The sequence below is a fragment of the Anabrus simplex genome, chromosome 5 (assembly GCF_040414725.1).
Source record: "Anabrus simplex isolate iqAnaSimp1 chromosome 5, ASM4041472v1, whole genome shotgun sequence".
Taxonomy (NCBI): Eukaryota; Metazoa; Arthropoda; class Insecta; order Orthoptera; family Tettigoniidae; genus Anabrus; species Anabrus simplex.
The window spans coordinates 9,009,041-9,029,940 of record NC_090269.1 but is presented as its reverse complement, the minus strand read 5'-3'; the positions used below and the strand labels follow the sequence as shown (position 1 = coordinate 9,029,940).

General features: G+C 39.5%; 1 protein-coding gene across 1 annotated transcript in view; it reads right to left on the bottom strand.

Moving 5' to 3' along the window:
• Positions 1-462: 462 nt before the first annotated feature.
• The window catches only part of LOC136873662 (MAPK regulated corepressor interacting protein 2), a 61,322-nt gene continuing 40,884 nt past the window's right edge, over positions 463-20,900 (bottom strand). The window contains exon 5 of the mRNA XM_067146753.2: positions 463-1,735. Coding sequence (XP_067002854.1) covers positions 1,656-1,735 — 80 coding nt within the window. The 3' untranslated portion in view covers positions 463-1,655. The remainder of the gene's footprint in view (positions 1,736-20,900) is intronic.

The following is a 20,900-nucleotide window of genomic DNA, read 5'->3' as shown; positions in this document are numbered from 1 at the left end:
GTCTGCTATCTTTCATTTTATTTCCTTTGTAAAGTGCCCATGACATTGCAACACACTTATTTTTATTAGTAAAAATAATAATATTAAAGAAACTCTTTAATGACATATGGGAATCCTACAGAGAGGCAATTAGCTCTTAAAGATCCTCTCCATAAATAAGGCAATAAAATCCTGTCAAAAGCACTTCAAAGTTGCACTGAACCTATCGCTGATCTGCAGATTGGTGAATATCAAGCCAGCTCCTGCAGCGAGCAGATCTTTTCACTAAAGAGTGTCATCAAAATCAGATCTCTTCAATCCTGTATTGTCTTTTGTTGATTCCAAGAAAGCCTATGATTCAAATGACTGATTCAGTTTTCTTGATATCCTCAAGAAGATGGGTGTGGACAAGACTCATTGTGATGGAAGGAGCTGTCACACGTTATGGATAAGGAATGCACAGGAGAATGACAACAAGAGCAATGGAAATGTGTATAACATATATTACTGTCATCTCTTTAAAGAAAACTCATACAAGCAAAATCACTGAAAAGGACCAAACATTACATAAAGAAGGATAATAAATTATAAATACAGACAATGAATGTAGGCCCTGCAATAGACAGCCAAAGAAACACACAGATTTAGGACTCCATGATCAATAAATGCATTTAATGCATTCTTACAAAGATCTCATCGAGGAAGGCTGATGTACCACAGAGTATAAATCAAGAAAAATGCATTAATCATTAATATGACCTCAACAAGAAGGTTCAGTTCCTTTACAGCATGCTTTTCTGAAGAAAAATACCCTGAGCATTTCAATTAAAATGCACAAGTTGGTTGCTATGGTAATTTACCTCTGCCAGACGGGATGACAAGACTCTCCAGTGAACTGTTTCTTTTAAATTTTAATAATTCACTGTTTAATTCTATACTTATTTTCCTGACTTTAAGGTCATCACAAACATTTTGCAAATGATCTGTTCCAAAGGGAGATAGAAACATAATATGAAACAGTAAAACTGTTGGTAAATTGTTCACACAGAGCAAACCCATGATATAATGATACAATGATGCTCAGTTATTTGAAAAAAAAAAAAAAAAAACGGGATGAAGAGAAAAGAATAATTTTAATGTAACAGCCCTCTTTTAATATTACTTTTACATGGATTCTTAATAAAAGTATAGAATTAATGGCACTTCACACCATTACATAAGAATTGTTGCTGTCTCATATGTCTGTTAGATCAACATGAAAAAACTGCTTCACAAGTGTACAATTTATCCCTTACAGACAGCTCGTCAAAAGTTGGGGAATGTAAACATATTTTGTTCAACCTGACACTCCTTAGTATAAAAAAACTCATAAAAGAAGGTATATCAGCCAACCTTTCAAGTACAAGTGTCATGGCTACAGTTCGTTACATACTTCAGGGGAGTAAGAAACATATCAAGTAATCTTGAAGTCACCAAATAAATACCTCCCCTTCATCTTAGAGGGAATGTGGTTTGAAATAAACATAGCTCTTCTGACTCAACACCAACCTCTTGTTCAATAAATTTTAGGAATACTGTTTAAAATTAACACTGCTGTCCAACAAATTCAATTTTAGGGTAACAAAATTATATATCTATATCATAATATTCTGCTCGTGGAGACAAGAGCAATGTTACTATGACGAAGGGTGAGCATTGTTGATATTCTCCACCAGCCGCTTTCCCCACCAGGCTTCAAGGTCAAATGGCTCAAAATCTGCAACACAACACACATTCCTGAATGACAGTAATTCTTTATTTCAGAGTAGCAGGGATCATCAAGTTGTTTAGTACAGTGACAGAATGATATCTGCAGTGATAGCGAGGAGGAAGTATGAGAACAACTGGGTGCGTGGGGAAAAAGTAGCTTCCATATGCTGAATGAAGTTCTTGGTTCAGAAGAGTGAATTGTTCACCACAACTCACATTAAGAATAGGCGAGATAACATGTGGAAGAGAGAAACTACAGAGAGTAGGCAGTGTAAATATTTGGGGAACCCCAATGAGGAAAGTGGGAGGAACAGGAGGGAAATAAACAAATGGGGCAGAAAGGCAAACCAATTCTTCAAAAGTGTACAGGGTAATTTATAAAAACACTTCAAATATTCAGCATTAATTAATTTTTCAAGATAAGGCAATACAACAAGCAGCAGCTAATACAGAAACTCTCAAAGATTTTGTCCACGTGGCATTAGAACTCTATGTGGGTAACATGACATATGTCCACACAATATTCTAATTCCTGTTACAAGCGGCTGATGATGTCAAGAATAACCGCACTGATCATGCACTGCTTCACATCATTTTTTACAATGAAGCCTTGACCTTGGTGGTCTACCAGCTCTTCGTTTGCCTTTTATCCTTCCCTGTAATATGAGGTGTAGAAGCCCGTACTTTCTACGTCGTAGAACCTGGCCTAAATAAGCCGTTTTCCTGGCTTTGATGATGTTAGCCAGGTCACGCTCAGCTTAACATTTCATTATTTGTTACAAAATCTGCCCAGGGTATTCCGAGAATTCTCCCATGTAACCACATTTCAAAGGCCTCCAACCTGCTTTGACAGTCGAGGTCTCTACTCCATAAAGCAGTGTTGACCAGGCGTAACATTTCAGAAGTTTTTTCTTGAGAAATTGACCTCATCTTCTGGAAAGGTGATCTAGAAATAATGAAAATTCACAGCCTGTTTCCAGTCATTCAACCGGGTCAGGAATGGAACGAATGAAACCCCATCTAGCGGAAAGGACAGGAATTGTGCCAGCTGCCAAAGCTTGTCACACTCCTCTGGTGCAATAATTAATTACTGTCAAATGAAATTAAATAAAATGATATTGGAGAGTGTTGCTGGAATGAAAGATGACAGGGAAAACCAGAACTCCTGGAGAAAAACCTGTCCCGCCTCCACTTTGTCCAGCACAAATCTCACATGGAATAATCAGGATTTGACCCACAGAACCCAGCAATGAGAGGCTATCGCACTGTCACCTGAACCAAGGAGACTCGTATCCAAAAATCTCAATATGGTGTATGATGTCTTTTTCAGGGTCCGGGTTGTCAGTTATGGTGCTTCCAAGGTATGTGAACTGACTTACTCGTTAAATGTTTTGATTATTTAATAAAATAATAATGCTATTGGCTTTACGTCCCACTAACTACTTTTACAGATTTTGGACATGCCGAGGTGCCAGAATTTAGTCCCGCAGGAATTCTTTTACGTGCGAGTAAATCTACTGACATGAGGCTAACATATTTGAGCGCCTTCATATACCATCGGACTGAGCCAGGATTGAACCTGTCAAGTTTGGGTCAGAAGGCCAGCGCCTCAACTGTCTGAGCCATTCAGCCCAGCATGATTATTTAATGAAATGGGAGCACCTTCATGGTTGCTTCTGTTAAAACACCATGAACGTGTTTTTGTAGTATTGGTATTTAGATCGTATCTTAATCCATTGAGATTAATTCTATTAAGAACTCTTTCAAGACCTTGTATGATGTCACATATCTAATACTGTTTATGACGACTCCATTTACTTTTACACCTAGCTCAGTATCATACAAGGCTTCTATGAATATGTGATGTCACTGATGAAGGGAATGGATGATTTTCCCAAAACATGTATGTTAAATTAATAATTTTCTATGTTAAATTAATAATTTTCTATCATTATAAGGTGTACTGCATCTTGTATATAAACATTGTATTGATAAGGTGGAGGCTTCAATATTATTTTTATATTGTGGTAGCAATCAATACGGAGATGAAGCTCATAGATTATGATAGAACAGCCAACCAGGCAAAAAGAACGGCATATAAATACCAAAACCTGAAAATCAAAATTGCCAACGTTGTCAAAAACATCATTTTTTTGAAAGAATGTCTGTTAAACGATTTAACTCCAAAATTTCTTAAAAAATATAATAATAAACATAGGAACACCAACCAAACCCGAAATATACAGAAAAAGATGAACCGAATTTGGCTAAAAAAAGAAATTAAATTCATGTACAAGAAAAAACAACACCTTAATACACAACTGTATGAAACACACCTGAAAGCTTCACGTGACTTACCAGACACTTATTGGAACAATTTTCAACAAATAACCAATGAAAAAATAGCAAACATAGCCATACATAAACAGAATACATTGAATAAGAAACTAAATGTATTAAAACAATCACATAATCAGCACATACGAAATCACACACCCAACAGACAACACTTGGCTAGATCTACTGACAATGATCAGCATGTATTCCATCCTCCAATGAAAAACTTAACTAATACAGTATTCAATGAAACTGAATCCACTATACTGAGCAAGGGACCCAAACACAATTGGGGAAATAATTCAATATTCCATAATATTACTACTATCATTACTGAAACTGAAAATGCCATAAACAAAATACCACATGAACAACAGGATGAAATCAGATATGAAATCAAGAAAAAATTACCACAATATATTAATAGAATCAGTAAAGAGAATAATAAACAAGATATCATGAACCACATACAACTCAAAAAGCTCAAAAACAAAATTAATCAAAACAACTTATTAATAACCAAAGCAGACAAAGGTAACACAATGGTTATCATGGATAAAGATGAATACATAACTAAAACCGAAACTTGCTTCCAAAACGAAACTTTTCAAATCAAAAATAAAGATCCCACTAACAGTATTCAAAGAAACTTAAAAACTTTACAAAAAACACTCTCTTTCTTTTAAACGAACAGGAAATCACAAAACTTATCACAATGAACCCAGGACTACCCACTGCTAAAGCATACACAAAAATCCATAAAGACAATATACCTACGAGGCCTATAATAAATTATAAACCAAGTCCCACCTACAAATTATCGCATTCATTCAAAGATATCTCAAAAAACATTATGTATTCCAAGCCAAAAAAAGCCATTAAAAACTCAATAGAATTCTGCAACATCACTAAAAATATAAAAATAGAAAAGTACCACAGATTAGCATCATATGATATAATAAATATGTACCCCAACATACCTACAAAGAAAACCATAGAAATCATAGAATCCAATCTCAAAAATCATAGCAAACTTAGTAAGCTAGAAATAGAGGAATTCATAAAATTATTACACTTTGCCATCAACAATAATTACTTTAAATTTTACGATAGCATATATCACCAAAAAGGACTACGCATGGGATCTCCAACATCAGGTATACTGGCAGAAATATATATAGACTACTTGTAACACCAAGAAATCCAAAAACTAGATAATATCCCCTTTTGGTGCAGATTTGTTGACAATGTATTTGTTATAATAGACAATAGACATACCAATGAAGTCAAAATCCTAGAACAATTAAATGGAATAGATCCTCACATAAAATTCACTATGGAAACAGAAAACAATACCATAAATTACCTAGACATATCTATAATTAGACATAATGACCACTGAACATATAAAATATACAGAAAACCTACCCATACATCCAATACTACACACACACACACACACACACGCACGCACGCACGCACGCACGCACGCACAAGAAAGCCGCATATTGCAATATGATTTACCGAGCATACAACATACCACTTACAAAAGAAGATTTAAATAAAGAATTAAATTTAATCCATGATATAGCCAGACAGAATGTATACAAAAAAGAAATGATTAACAAGATTATTAATAAAATAAAAACCAACCAAAAACCAAGTTAACCAGAACCAAGAAAGATAAAATAGACTACGTACTATTCACCTATAACAATAGACATATACATCCCATAACAAACGTTTTTAAAAGACAGGGCCTAAAAATAGCCTACAAAACTACACATAACAACGCCAACATCTTACACAATTCTAAAGCCGTCAACAATAAAAATCAATACAACCACTCAGGTGTCTACCGCTTGAAATGTAATGACTGTGAGGCCAGCTACATAGGGCATACCAGAAGGAACTTTCAGATACGATATAACGAACACATAAATACAGTTAGGCACAGACATTTTTCAGCTATGGGACAACACATCGATGACCAAAAACATAGATTTACAAATATTAACCATGACATGCAAATTCTGAACACAAACCCCAAAAGCCCCTTGCTCAGCATCTTGGAAGAATTTTACATTAATTTAGATCAATACGTCAACCCAAATTTCAATCTAAATGAAATCACAGAAAAAACTAACATTCTTTTCGATACAGTCATTCCCTATGTCTCAAATATTATTACAATATTATAAGTCCACCTGTTCAATACAATACAATATGATCCACTATTTCATATGGTCAAAATTTTTTTATACAGAATACATAAAAGTCAAAGGTACATGTTTCACCCTCCTTACGGGCATCATCAGCCTATATCAATCTTAAAAATAATACAAATAGAGACATTCTAATCTTATAAATTATAGGTTAAAATGTTGAAAAATGATTTCGTAAAACATTATACAATAACATCTAAAACAACGATAATGCACCAAAGTATGTTAAAAGAGAGTGAATTAACAGTTCTGAAGATTAAAACGTGATTAAACATGAAATTTTGAGAGTTTAAAACTAAAATGGATCCATTTTTTTATAATATCATTAAGACTGGATCCATTTTAGTTTTAAACTCTCAAAATTTCATGTTTAATCACGTTTTAATCTTCAAAACTGTTAATTCACTCTCTTTTAACATACTTTGGTGCATTATCGTTGTTTTAGATGTTATTGTATAATGTTTTACGAAATCATTTTTCAACATTTTAACCTATAATTTATAAGATTAGAATGTCTCTATTTGTATTATTTTTAAGATTGATATAGGCTGATGATGCCCGTAAGAAGGGTGAAACATGTACCTTTGACTTTTATGTATTATGTATAAAAAAATTATGACCAAATGAAATAGTGGATCATATTGTATTGTATTGAACAGGTGGACTTATAATATTGTAATAATATTTGAGACATATGTCAACTTCAATACGGAACCAAAATGAGAATAGTTACTTGTAAAACAGTCATTCCCTTTCTAAAAAAAATCATTTTCTGAAAAGAATTAAAAAACAACAGCCTATACATACAAATGAACCGCCTAAAGACCCTCCCTACCCTAGTTCCGCTCTCCACAGATGCTCCTCCCATCCCTCCAAAACTTCCCCTCCGTATTCGCGAACTACAGCCCCAGAATAACACGTAACAGATCTCGACATGCAGCACGCACAGTGCCAACACTCAACGTAAGTATATCATACATATTTTACACTTTTCTTAGCCCATTAGATGCCATTTCTTACACAATCTATCTCTAATTTCAGATATTACAGTCTACAATATAAAGGAAGCCCTCACGTTATGACCTAGAACTTATGTATATTGGTTGACATCGACATAGTTTTAATCCCAAGATGCACGGCATTACTTAATACTCCAGTTTACAATAGGCATTATCTTAACTTAGCAATGGTGCACGCAATTTCTCATAATAATTTAGTACATCAAGACAACTGTAATATATTATACTAGCATTAATTAAGAAAACATCGGAATGAACAAAAACTATCACAAGTTTAAACATTAGAATACAAACACTGTGTACTTACCATATTTCAAGAATAATGCAGCAACAACAAAACCAGTACAAACTAGAGTTAAATGTAGACCCATTTTATTTTGTTTTTATCATTTCATCCACTTTTAAACGGCCTGTTATAGCGGGTCAAATTTTATGTGTATATATTCGTTTTTAATAGACAATGTATGTTCCAATAATATATATGTAAATATGTAATAATTCCACATATACCGTTATAAACTTTATTTGATGTTTACTAGACTCAGCCTACAATGAGATGATGCTTTACATATTAAGCAACTTTCTAGTCAATGAGAAAAGATCCATTATACTACTGTTATATTTACTTTTTCATGATCTGTCAAACTGGATCAGTGATATGAAGACATTAGTCCTTATGTGATGTTTTTGAAACCGATTTAATGTATAACAGCTGAGGATGACCCCATAGGGGTCGAAACTGGTACTGAATTTACTGCATCTTGTAAATAAACATTGTATTGATAAGGTGGAGGCTTCTATATTATTTTTATATTGTAGTAGCAATCAATACGGAGATGAAGCTCATAGATTATGAAACAAAGTTTTAACGCATCTAGAAGGCTGCAACATTCCTAAAGGTTCTATACAATAACTATAGATAGCAGCAGCATGCATAATTGCTTCACACGCGTATATATTTACCGCAGAAACAGGTGACGGGTATATCCCGACATACATCCAGAACAGGAAATTGGGATGTCGGGAAATGCCCGACAGTCGTCCACTGAGGGTTAACACAACATGTTTTATTAGATTTATTGTACGTAATTTGTGAATATGTTTGTCAATTTTAAGGTTAAGTGGCTAAAGATGATCTTATTGGTAGGTCGAAACTAGTCCTGCAAGGTTGTGATTAGGTACATCAATAAGAGGGGACTCAATAAGTGAAATACCCTTTCTTGTTTCATTTGTAGTATCTTGTAGTTTAATAGTGTGTATTCTGTTTAAACCAGTTTAGGTTTAACCATTTTCAATATCAACTGTACATCTGCTACTACTGGGACAAGTTGTCACTTTTGTCATCATCACTTCGTTAGCTACCCCAGACCATAGTCGCGAACCAAGTCAAATCTTTGTCCTTGTCCATTTTTGGCAATGAAATCACCTGAAATGATTATGATGTCCTTGCTGTTGTTTCTGCTATATACACTGCTCAGCATCTCATAGAATGCCTCGACTTCACCATGCTAAGCTTTGTCTGCTGTAGGAGTTGTATGAAGTTTATGTTGAAGGCTCACTCTGAATTTGTAACATCACCTGTTCCAAAATTGGTACGAAGTTCCTGACATATTTCGTATATTCAGTGATATAAGAATTCGAACTCCATTCCAGTGGTTACGGTTTTATGGCTCACTGTCAGAATAATTCATGACGACAAATTCCTGAGTCTGGCCATCATAACTCACTTATTCCTAATATGTGAATATCCATTTGTTTGGCTTCTTGTACTGCTGCATATAGGCTTCTAACACTCCAAGTGGCAATACGAAATCTAGACTAAACTGCTTTACACCGCCTAACATGGAGAACAGACACTGGTTGCAGCCACCCCTAACATGGAGAACAGACGCTGGTTGCAGCCGCCCCTAACATGGAAAACAGACGCTGGTTACAGCCGCCCCTAACATGGAGAACAGACGCTGGTTGCAGCTGCCCCTAATATGGAGAACAGACGCTGGTTGCAGCTGCCCCTAATATGGAGAACACACACTGGTTGCAACCGCCCCAAACATGGAGAATAGATGCGGATTGCAATCACCCCTAACATGGAGAATAGATGCTACTTGCAGCTGTTCCTAACATGGAGAACAGACGCTGGTTGCAGCCGCCCCTAACATCAAGAACAGGCGCTGGTTGCAACCACCCCTAACATGGAGAACATATCCTGGTTGCAGCCGCCCCTAACATGGAGAACAGATGCTGGTTGCAGCTGTCCCTAACAGGGAGAATAGACGAGGTTGCAGCCGCCCCTAACATGGAGGACAAACGCTAGTTGCAACCGCCCCTAACATGGAGAACAGATGCTGGTTGCAGCCGCCCCTAACATGGAGAACAGATGCTGGTTGCAGCCGCCCCTAACATGGAGAACAGATGCTGGTTGCAGCCGCCCCTAACATGGAGAACAGATGCTACTTGCAGCTGTTCCTAACATGGAGAACAGATGCTACTTGCAGCTGTTCCTAACATGGAGAACAGATGCTAGTTGCAACCGCCCCTAACATGGAGAACAGATGCTGGTTGCAGCCGCCCCTAACATGGAGAACAGATGCTGGTTGCAGCCGCCCCTAACATGGAGAACAGATGCTGGTTGCAGCCGCCCCTAACATGGAGAACAGATGCTGGTTGCAGCCGCCCCTAACATGGAGAACAGATGCTGGTTGCAGCCGCCCCTAACATGGAGAACAGATGCTGGTTGCAGCTGTCCCTAACAGGGAGAATAGACGAGGTTGCAGCCGCCCCTAACATGGAGGACAAACGCTAGTTGCAACCGCCCCTAACATGGAGAACAGATGCTGGTTGCAGCCGCCCCTAACATGGAGAACAGATGCTGGTTGCAGCCGCCCCTAACATGGAGAACAGATGCTGGTTGCAGCCGCCCCTAACATGGAGAACAGATGCTGGTTGCAGCCGCCCCTAACATGGAGAATAGATGCTACTTGCAGCTGTTCCTAACATGGAGAACAGATGCTACTTGCAGCCGCCCCTAACATGGAGAATAGATGCTACTTGCAGCTGTTCCTAACATGGAGAACAGATGCTACTTGCAGCTGTTCCTAACATGGAGAACAGATGCTGGTTGCAGCCGCCCCTAACATGGAGAACAGATGCTGGTTGCAGCCGCCCCTAACATGGAGAACAGATGCTGGTTGCAGCTGTTCCTAACATGGAGAACAGATGCTGGTTGCAGCCGCCCCTAACATGGAGGACAAACGCTAGTTGCAACCGCCCCTAACATGGAGAACAGATGCTGGTTGCAGCCGCCCCTAACATGGAGGACAAACGCTAGTTGCAACCGCCCCTAACATGGAGAACAGATGCTGGTTGCAGCCGCCCCTAACATGGAGAACAGATGCTGGTTGCAGCCGCCCCTAACATGGAGAACAGATGCTGGTTGCAGCTGTTCCTAACATGGAGAACAGATGCTACTTGCAGCTGTTCCTAACATGGAGAACAGATGCTGGTTGCAGCCGCCCCTAACATGGAGAACAGATGCTGGTTGCAGCTGTTCCTAACATGGAGAACAGATGCTGGTTGCAGCCGCCCCTAACATGGAGGACAAACGCTAGTTGCAACCGCCCCTAACATGGAGAACAGATGCTACTTGCAGCTGTTCCTAACATGGAGAACAGATGCTACTTGCAGCTGTTCCTAACATGGAGAACAGATGCTGGTTGCAGCTGTCCCTAACAGGGAGAATAGACGAGGTTGCAGCCGCCCCTAACATGGAGGACAAACGCTAGTTGCAACCGCCCCTAACATGGAGAACAGATGCTGGTTGCAGCCGCCCCTAACATGGAGAACAGATGCTGGTTGCAGCCGCCCCTAACATGGAGAACAGATGCTACTTGCAGCTGTTCCTAACATGGAGAACAGATGCTACTTGCAGCTGTTCCTAACATGGAGAACAGATGCTGGTTGCAGCCGCCCCTAACATGGAGAACAGATGCTGGTTGCAGCCGCCCCTAACATGGAGAACAGATGCTGGTTGCAGCTGTTCCTAACATGGAGAACAGATGCTGGTTGCAGCCGCCCCTAACATGGAGAACAGATGCTACTTGCAGCTGTTCCTAACATGGAGAACAGATGCTACTTGCAGCTGTTCCTAACATGGAGAACAGATGCTACTTGCAGCTGTTCCTAACATGGAGAACAGATGCTGGTTGCAGCCGCCCCTAACATGGAGAATAGATGCTACTTGCAGCTGTTCCTAACATGGAGAACAGATGCTGGTTGCAGCCGCCCCTAACATGGAGAACAGATGCTACTTGCAGCTGTTCCTAACATGGAGAACAGATGCTGGTTGCAGCCGCCCCTAACATGGAGAACAGATGCTGGTTGCAGCCGCCCCTAACATGGAGAACAAACGCTAGTTGCAACCGCCCCTAACATGGAGAACAGATGCTGGTTGCAGCCGCCCCTAACATGGAGAACAGATGCTGGTTGCAACCGCCCCTAACATGGAGGACAAACGCTAGTTGCAACCGCCCCTAACATGGAGAACAGATGCTGGTTGCAACCGCCCCTAACATGGAGGACAAACGCTAGTTGCAACCGCCCCTAACATGGAGAACAGATGCTGGTTGCAGCCGCCCCTAACATGGAGAACAGATGCTGGTTGCAACCGCCCCTAACATGGAGAACAAACGCTAGTTGCAACCGCCCCTAACATGGAGAACAGATGCTGGTTGCAGCCGCCCCTAACATGGAGAACAGATGCTGGTTGCAACCGCCCCTAACATGGAGGACAAACGCTAGTTGCAACCGCCCCTAACATGGAGAACAGATGCTGGTTGCAACCGCCCCTAACATGGAGAACAAACGCTAGTTGCAACCGCCCCTAACATGGAGAACAGATGCTGGTTGCAGCCGCCCCTAACATGGAGAACTAACGCTAGTTGCAACCGCCCCTAACATGGAGAACAGATGCTGGTTGCAGCCGCCCCTAACATGGAGAACAGATGCTGGTTGCAACCGCCCCTAACATGGAGAACAAACGCTAGTTGCAACCGCCCCTAACATGGAGAACAGATGCTGGTTGCAGCCGCCCCTAACATGGAGAACAGATGCTGGTTGCAACCGCCCCTAACATGGAGGACAAACGCTAGTTGCAACCGCCCCTAACATGGAGAACAGATGCTGGTTGCAGCCGCCCCTAACATGGAGAACAGATGCTGGTTGCAACCGCCCCTAACATGGAGGACAAACGCTAGTTGCAACCGCCCCTAACATGGAGAACATATCCTGGTTGCAGCCGCCCCTAACATGGAGAACAGATGCTGGTTGCAGCCATCCCTAACATGGAGAACAGATGCTGGTTGCAGCCGCCCCTAACATGGAGAACAGATGCTGGTTGGAGCCGCACCTAACATGGAGAACAGACGCTTGTTGCAGCCATCCCTAACATGGAAAACAGATGCTACTTGCAGCCGTTCCTAACGTGGAGAACAGACGAGGTTGCAGCCGCCTCTAATATGGAGAACAGACGAGGTTGCAGCCGCCTCTAATATGGAGAACAGACGAGGTTGCAGCCGCCTCTAATATGGAGAACAGACGAGGTTGCAGCCGCCTCTAATATGGAGAACAGACGAGGTTGCAGCCGCACCTAACATGGAGAACAGACGCTTGTTGCAGCCATCCCTAACATGGAGAACAGATGCTACTTGCAGCCGTTCCTAACGTGGAGAACAGATGCTGGTTGCAGCCGCCCCTAGCATTCAGAACAGACGCTACTTGCAGCCGTTCCTAACATGGAGAATAGACGCTGGTTGCAGTCGCCCCTAACATGGAGAAAAGATGCTGGTTGCAGCCGCCCCTAACATGGAGAACAGACGCTGGTTGCAACCACCCCTATCACGGAGAACAGATGTCGGTTGCAGCTGCCCCTAGCATGGAGAACAGACGCTACTTGCAGCCGTTCCTAACATGGAGAAAAGATGCTGGTTGCAGGCACCACTAACAAGGAGAACAGACGCTGGTTGCAACCGCCCCTAACATGGAGGACAAACGCTGGTTGCAGCTGCCCCTAACATGGAGGACAAACGCTGGTTGCAGCTGCCCCTAACATGGAGGACAAACGCTGGTTGCAGCTGCCCCTAACATGGAGTACAGATGCTGCCCAATATGTTTCAGTGGCATTTCATCATCCACTAAGGGACTACCACCCTTTTGAAAGAGCTCATTTGCCCACAGCTGCTGGTTTGTTTCTTGTCACCCAACACTTGGTGTAGAATCACTGCCATAGTAGGAGAAACCTGGCCAGACATTGGTGTCACTTATTATTTATTTAGCGTATGATGGTACAGTTGACAATCGACTGTGTATACAAAAAGTGACTCTATATACTTAATATATATATATACAAACTCCACATTAGAAAGGTTAATGTGGGGGTCTTTCAGTCTCCTAGAGACAAATGTCCAGCTCTTCCAGCCAAGAGAGTGCCTCAGGGGTCACTCGGTGATGTCCTTGGTGGAATCAGCCAAAGCTCGCAGAGGGCAGTCCTTCAGAATGTGCACGATGGTTTACATTTCAGCACCACAGTCACAAGCTGGAGAGTCTTTCCAGCCCAAATGATGCAGAGCAGAAGTACATCTTCCTACTCCACAGCATATCCTGTTGAGTGTGGTCTGGGTGGAGCGAGGAAGGTTGAACCCAGGCAACTCTGTAGTAGGATCCCTGATGTTGACAATGCCAGGAGGGTGTTACCGAGACCAATCGTATTTCCATACTTCATCAGGCTTGAAATGTGAATTAACTAATTCCTTTGCCGTCTTCCAGGCAGGTAACTGTTCTTCACTATCCTGGTCCACAGTCTGACAAGGGCGCTCATCGTCTGATGTGAGGAGGCTGAATGTTGCTCTGTAATGGTAACCATTGAATAGGAGTGGAGTGCAATGTACCAGATATAATTGGTGTGTAGTGCAGTTGGACATCAACCAGACTAGTGTGGGACCTATTGAGCCATACAGAGGAGCAATATTCAGCTGGTGAATATACTATTGCTAGAGCAGTTGTTCGTAGTGTGCATGCATCTGCACCCCATGAAGTACCAGCTAGTCTAACCAGCAAGTTGTTACGGCTTTTAAGCTTAGCAGGCAGTTTCTCAAGATGGTGTTGATAGGTTAAGGAACTGTCTGAAGTTATACCAAGATATTTTGGGTTGGTATTACACTGCAATGTGTGGTTTTTGAACCTGATCGTAGGTTGATAGTTTGCTAGCCTGTTATTTACGTGGAACGTAGCTACCTCTGTCTTTAGTGGACTAGGTTTCAGGTGCCATTTTTTGAAATAATTATCCATCTTGTCAAGGTCTTGAGATAGAATGTCTTCTGCCTCATTGAAGTCTGTTGTTTGTATGGTGAGGTTGATATCATCTGCATAGATGAACTTGCGAGATACAGTTTCTGGGAGATCATGGATGTATAAGTTGAAGAGAATGGGAGACAAGACTGATCCCTGTGGGAAGCCATTATTAAGTTTATGGCATCTGCTATGGACATGTTCTGTATGAATTTGGAAAAAAACTGTTACTGAGCATATTTTTTATCAAGGTGAAAATTTTAAGACAGGGTATAGTCCTGATGAGTTTCAGGAGAAGGCCTTCTTTCCACATGGTGTCACTAAATTCAGCAAATGGCTATAGGTCTCAACATTCAGTCTCCTGCTTCATCACATACTTCTTGTAGTAGTCTCAAATGAGAAGATGGGAACTTTACCACTTCGGGCCCATTTTAACAAGCAACTCATTCTTCAATGTAATTTGAAGGAACTACTTCCAAAGATCATAAGGACCCTTTATGTCATGAAGTATTGTAATTCAAGGATTTCACTCAACAGCAGTGGTTATTCTACGATGTTTTTATGATTGCACCCGTTAGTTTTTACAGACTTCTTCATCAATAATCTTATGAACAATTCTCATCGATATTATCGACTACAACATGACTTGGAACTTTAATCAAGTTTGCAATTATATTACTTCACTATATGTCCTTGTATATGATAGTGTATTTTTAACTGATGTCTTAACAATCTATTTATTTATTTACTTATTTACACTGTTTACTCCCACACTGGAGCAGCAAACTCAACCTTATACAATAAAATCTTCACAAAATAAGTACATAAAAAAAATGTTCATTTTTTAAAAACTTGATAATTTCTTCTTTTCCCAAAACTTCTTCATTCTAGACGATCTTGCAGCCTGTTCTTCTGCAGATATAACATACTGCTTATGTTTTGATGTTTTAAGTGATAGTTTTGTATATTTGTTGTTTAGAAGCTTCTTCTCCTCTCTATTTTCAATTTGTTCTGTAGTAATTTTCAATTCAACCAAATCCATTTGTATTTCTTTAAACCAAGTGTTTTTTGTTTGACCGTTCCAAAAGAAATCAAAAAGCTGTTTTAGGAGTCTAAAATTTGGCAATAGGTATGTGTGTCCAAAAAATGCAATCCTCTGTTTTCTCATCATGTCAATAATTGATTCACTTTCCTTATAATTTACTGAATTGAGTTAAAGTCTCCACTGGGCATCAACATGATGTTTTTTATTAATTCTTCTATTCACTTTCTGCAGTTTGTCTGTTGTTGCTTAGGTATTAAGTTTGAATAATGTTTCACTTGCGCACGTTGCTTCTGGTTTGATGTCGGCGTTATAATAGCGAAATTTAGCATGAATTGAAAGAGACTGTTTTTTGTAAATCGGCCATGTAATTTGTTGTGCTCATCTTGATTTTAGAGTTCTATTATCTAGGGATGCTTTTTCATTAGCATTCCAAGTGACGATTTTACCAAGATATTTATTTTATTTGCAAGTTTTATATTCTGAGTACTATCTAATATAATATGTGGAGTGTCAACTTTAAAGGATGGCATCATTTCTAGATACACAATGAGTGAACAGAAAGTCACATTACTTACACTTTTAGTCGTGCATTTTAGTAGTGCATTTGACACTGTAAAGATAGACATATTGCTGGCCAAATTAAAAGCCCTTCATCTAAATAAGACTACCTTACAACTCTTTAGCTCTTATCTCACAAACCGCAGACAGCGAGTTGTTATAAAGAATAATACTCCACAATGGGCAATGAAACACACAGAAGTACCCCAAGGATCAGTACTTGGACCACTGCTTTTTGTTTTGTACATAAACAACATAGCATGTCGATTGAAATATTGCGATTATTGTATACAGTAGAAACCCTATTTAACATTTTTACAGGGACCTGATTTTTTTAACCTTAAATGGGGGTTTACCTTCAATCAAGGTTTCAGTAGAAAGCATATGTTTTCCATAGATCTTTGCCTGTATTAACATACATTTTACCACCATACACTATTTACACTGCTACAGCAATAAAATAAGGAAATATCTACCCTACACACTGTACTGTAGTTACAACTTTGATTACTCTTGTGTTAAACTGCCCCTGCTATCTAAGCAAGAGACCTGTATTGGCTCAGATTGTTCTTTGAAAATAAGTAAATGGTTGGATATGCCCTAACAAATTTGTTCCTTTGCATGATCATCAGATAACAGACCTATGCTATTTGCTGAACCCAACTGAATAATTGCTGAAGGCACATACATAAGGAAATGTATTTGCTAGATGATGGATCATTATCTCATCCATGCTTCTTAATTGTAAACTGCTACACCTTATAGCATTCAGTCTGCAAATCAACTAAGTGCTTCCATAGTCCTCTATTGGTAAACAGCTCTGTAGCTTGTTTTACACTGACTGGCAAAATTTATGGATCACTTGAATTTTCAAATAAAAAAAGCATGTTAAATTATGAACCACTTGTTTCATTATTTACATTATCTAAGTAAAAATGAGGGTAGCAATAACAGCTTGTTTCATGCAAATGATCAACGTATGTAATAAAACAAATGTTTCACAATTTAACATGTTTTTTCCGAAGAAAATTCAAGTGATCCATTAATTTTGCCAGTCAGTGTAGTTTCACACCTCTTAAAACTTTGCCTCCCTCTACATCTCTTAGTTGGTTAAGAAATTCTTTTCAATGTTATTCAGAAATATGTTCGCTATTATTCCTGATAATGGTGAGTTCATGGTTAACCCTTCCTTTTGACAAATTTTTGTCCGTGAATGCCAAACCGCTTCAGTTTAAGGTTGTTCTAATAATTTATACATGATTTTCCATAAAAGTCGGGAAAGATACCCAAATCGCACTAAAACTCTTTAAAATCGGTATGAAACGAGGAACATGGAGACATTCACTTCAAACCAAATTAAACAACAGATCACTACATCTGATGAAAAGGAATACTTATTCAAGTTATGAATGTTCCCCTTCAAGCTACATACAAACCATTACCCACATTACAATTGAACAAAACATAACTTATAAATCAAGTGGCTCGTCTATACAGATGGGGAATACCAACTCCCAGAACAATTCAGGAATGTTTGGTTTCTGTAGGAGCAACGACATAGTTCGGCACCAACCATAGCAGTTTTGACGTGTCGTTTGGTTTCAATTTTGGATGTGCTGTCGGTCTTCATCAATGTTTTAAATATGGATACTACATTGAGACATATCAGATTGTTTTCTTTATTAATGGTTGAATGTGAGCATATGCTTTCCAAGTGGATTGTGGCTGAAGATGTATGTGGGGTCTAAACTAGTCCCAGTTGTACAGGACACTATACAAGCTAATGGTATTGAATACGTGAATCCTTCTCTACCCTTCGATAGGAAACAAATGGCAGGTTTGAAAAAGGCCTATCTAGCAAAAGACTTCCTGAAACTTTAAACTCATATGCTGCCTCCAATCTCCACTGCCTTTGCTCTAATAACCCTGGATTCATTTCTCCTATATGAATCCAAGCCTATCAATTTTATTACATTTCCCTGTCTTTGATCCTCTGAATGCTTCTCTTGAACCAGCATTCTCAAACTTTTCTTGGTCTTCCTGTCAATGTCATATGTTATATTCAGAAACACCAAACTTTCCTGCAGTTTGTACATTATTAGCATATTTTGTCTTTTGTACAACCCGCAATATGAAGTTTATATCATAACATCCCTCTCCCGCATTTAACAAGTGACAAATACATTCTCATCTCCAAATGATCTACCATGACTGAAATAGTGACCAAAACTGAATGCATTAATTAAGATGCCAACTCAACAATAAAAGATCACAAGAAACAAACTGGAAAAAAATCATCAAAGTTCAAAAATTTTCAGTTCATTCGTGATCTTGAGCTCAGCTGCAATGCACTTGTTAACTTTCACCACACAAGATGATGGAAAATGATAGAAATAGACCAGAGTCTTTAAATGTTAGATTGTACATACCAGATGACTACAGATTTATTAGTACATTTTAACGTTTAAAAAAATTATTAAGGATACGAAAGGATGATTGGTAAATGTGGGGAAGACATGGAAGCTAATGGGAATGGGAAGCATTTGCTGGACTTCTGTTCTAGTATGGATTTAGCAGTTACAAATACATTCTTCAAGCATAAGGCTATTCACCGCTACACATGGGAGGTTAGAGGTACCAGATCCACAATAGACTAAATCTTAACAGACTTCGAATTCAGGAAATTGTTAGGAATGTACGAGCTCTCCGGGGATTTTTCGATGATACAGACCACTATCTGATCTGTAGTGAACTAAGTATCTCTAGGCCTAGGATAGAGAAAGTAAAATCTGTCTGCAAACAAGTAAGGGTAGAAAATCTTCAGGACGAGGAAATTAGACAGAAGTACATGGATATGATTAGTGAGAAGTTTCGAACAGTAGAGAGTAAGCAGGTTCAGGATATAAAAAGAGAATGGGTGGCATACAAGGATGCTGTAGTAGAAACAGCAAGGGAATGCCTAGGAACAACTGTGTGTAAAGAAGGGAAAAAGTGAAAATCTTGGTGGAATCATGAAGTGAGAGCAGCTTGTAAACGTAAAAAGAAGGCTTATCAGAAATGGCTCCAAACAAGGGCTGATGCAGACAGGTAATTGTACGCAGATGAAAGAAACAGAGCGAAACAAACAGTTGTTGAATCCAAAAAGAAGTCATGTGAAGATTTTGGTAATAACCCGAAAAGGCTAGGTCAAGCAGCAGGGAAACCTTTCTGGACAGTAATAAAGAGTCTTAGGAAGGGAGGGAAAAAGGAAATGAACAGTGTTGGGGTAATTCAAGTGAAGTCATAATACATTCCAGGGAATCACTGGAGAGGTGGAGGGAAAATTCTGAACATCTTCTGAACATAAAAGGAAATCTTCTTGGTGGTGTTGCGAACAATCAGGCTCATAGGGAGGAGGAAAATGACGTTGGTGAAATTACGCTTAAGAAGTGGAAGGGATGGTCAATAAACTCCATTGTCAAAAAGCAGCAGGAACAGATGAAATTAGACCTCAGATGCTGAAGTATAGTGGGAAGGCAGGGATGAAATGGCTTGACAGATTAGTAAGATTAGCATGGAGTGTTGGTACGATAACTTCAAATTGGACAAAAGCAGTAATTGCAGCTATGTATAAGCAAGGTAACAGGAAGGATTGCAACAACCATCGAGGTATCTCAATGATTAGTATACCAGGCAAAGTATTCACTGGAATCTTGAAAGGGAGGGTGCGATCAGTGGTTGAGAAGAAGTTGGATGAAAACCAGTTTGGTTTCAGACCAAAGAGGGGCTGTCAGGATTAGATTTTCAGTACGTGCCAGGTTACTGAAAAATGCTACGAGAGGAATAGGCAGCTGTGTTTATGTTTCGTAGATCTACAGAAAGCTATGACAGGGTACCGAGGGAAAAGATGTTTGCAATACTGGGGGACTATGGAATTAAAGCTAGATTATTAAAATCAATCAAATGCATTTATGTTAAAAATGAGAATTGATGATAGAATGAATTCTTGGTTCAGGGTACTTACAGGGGTTAGACAAGGCTCTAATCTTTCACCTTTGCTGTTCGTAGTTTACATGCTAAAAGGTATAAAGTGGCAGGGAGGGATTCAGTTAGGTGGAAATGTAGTAAGCAGTTTGCCCGATGCTGACGACTTGGTCTTAATGGGAGTCAATCAATCAATGCTGATCTGCATTTAGGGCAGTCGCCCAGGTGGCAGATTCCCTATCTGTTGTTTTCCTAGCCTTTTCTTAAAAGATTTCAAAGAAATTGGAAATTTATTGAACATCTCCCTTGGTAAGTTATTCCAATCCCTAACTCTCCTTCCTATGAATGAATGTTTGCCCAAATTTGTCCTCTTGAATTCCAACTTTACCTTCATATTGTGATCTTTCCTACTTTTACAGACGCCACTCAAACTTATTCATCTACTAATGTCATTCCACGCCATCTCTCCAATGACAGCTCGGAACAATTTAATTACAAATCAGGTACCTGATTTATACCTTGAGGTAGTACTATGACTGATGATACCCTCAAGGAGGGGCGAAACATGTCTCATAGGAAATAATGATAAATTCCTAAATGTTTAAAATTTCTAATGTATTGAATAGGTGACATCATAAACTATTTAGCACCGGGCGAGTTGGCCGTGCGCGTAGAGGCGTGCGG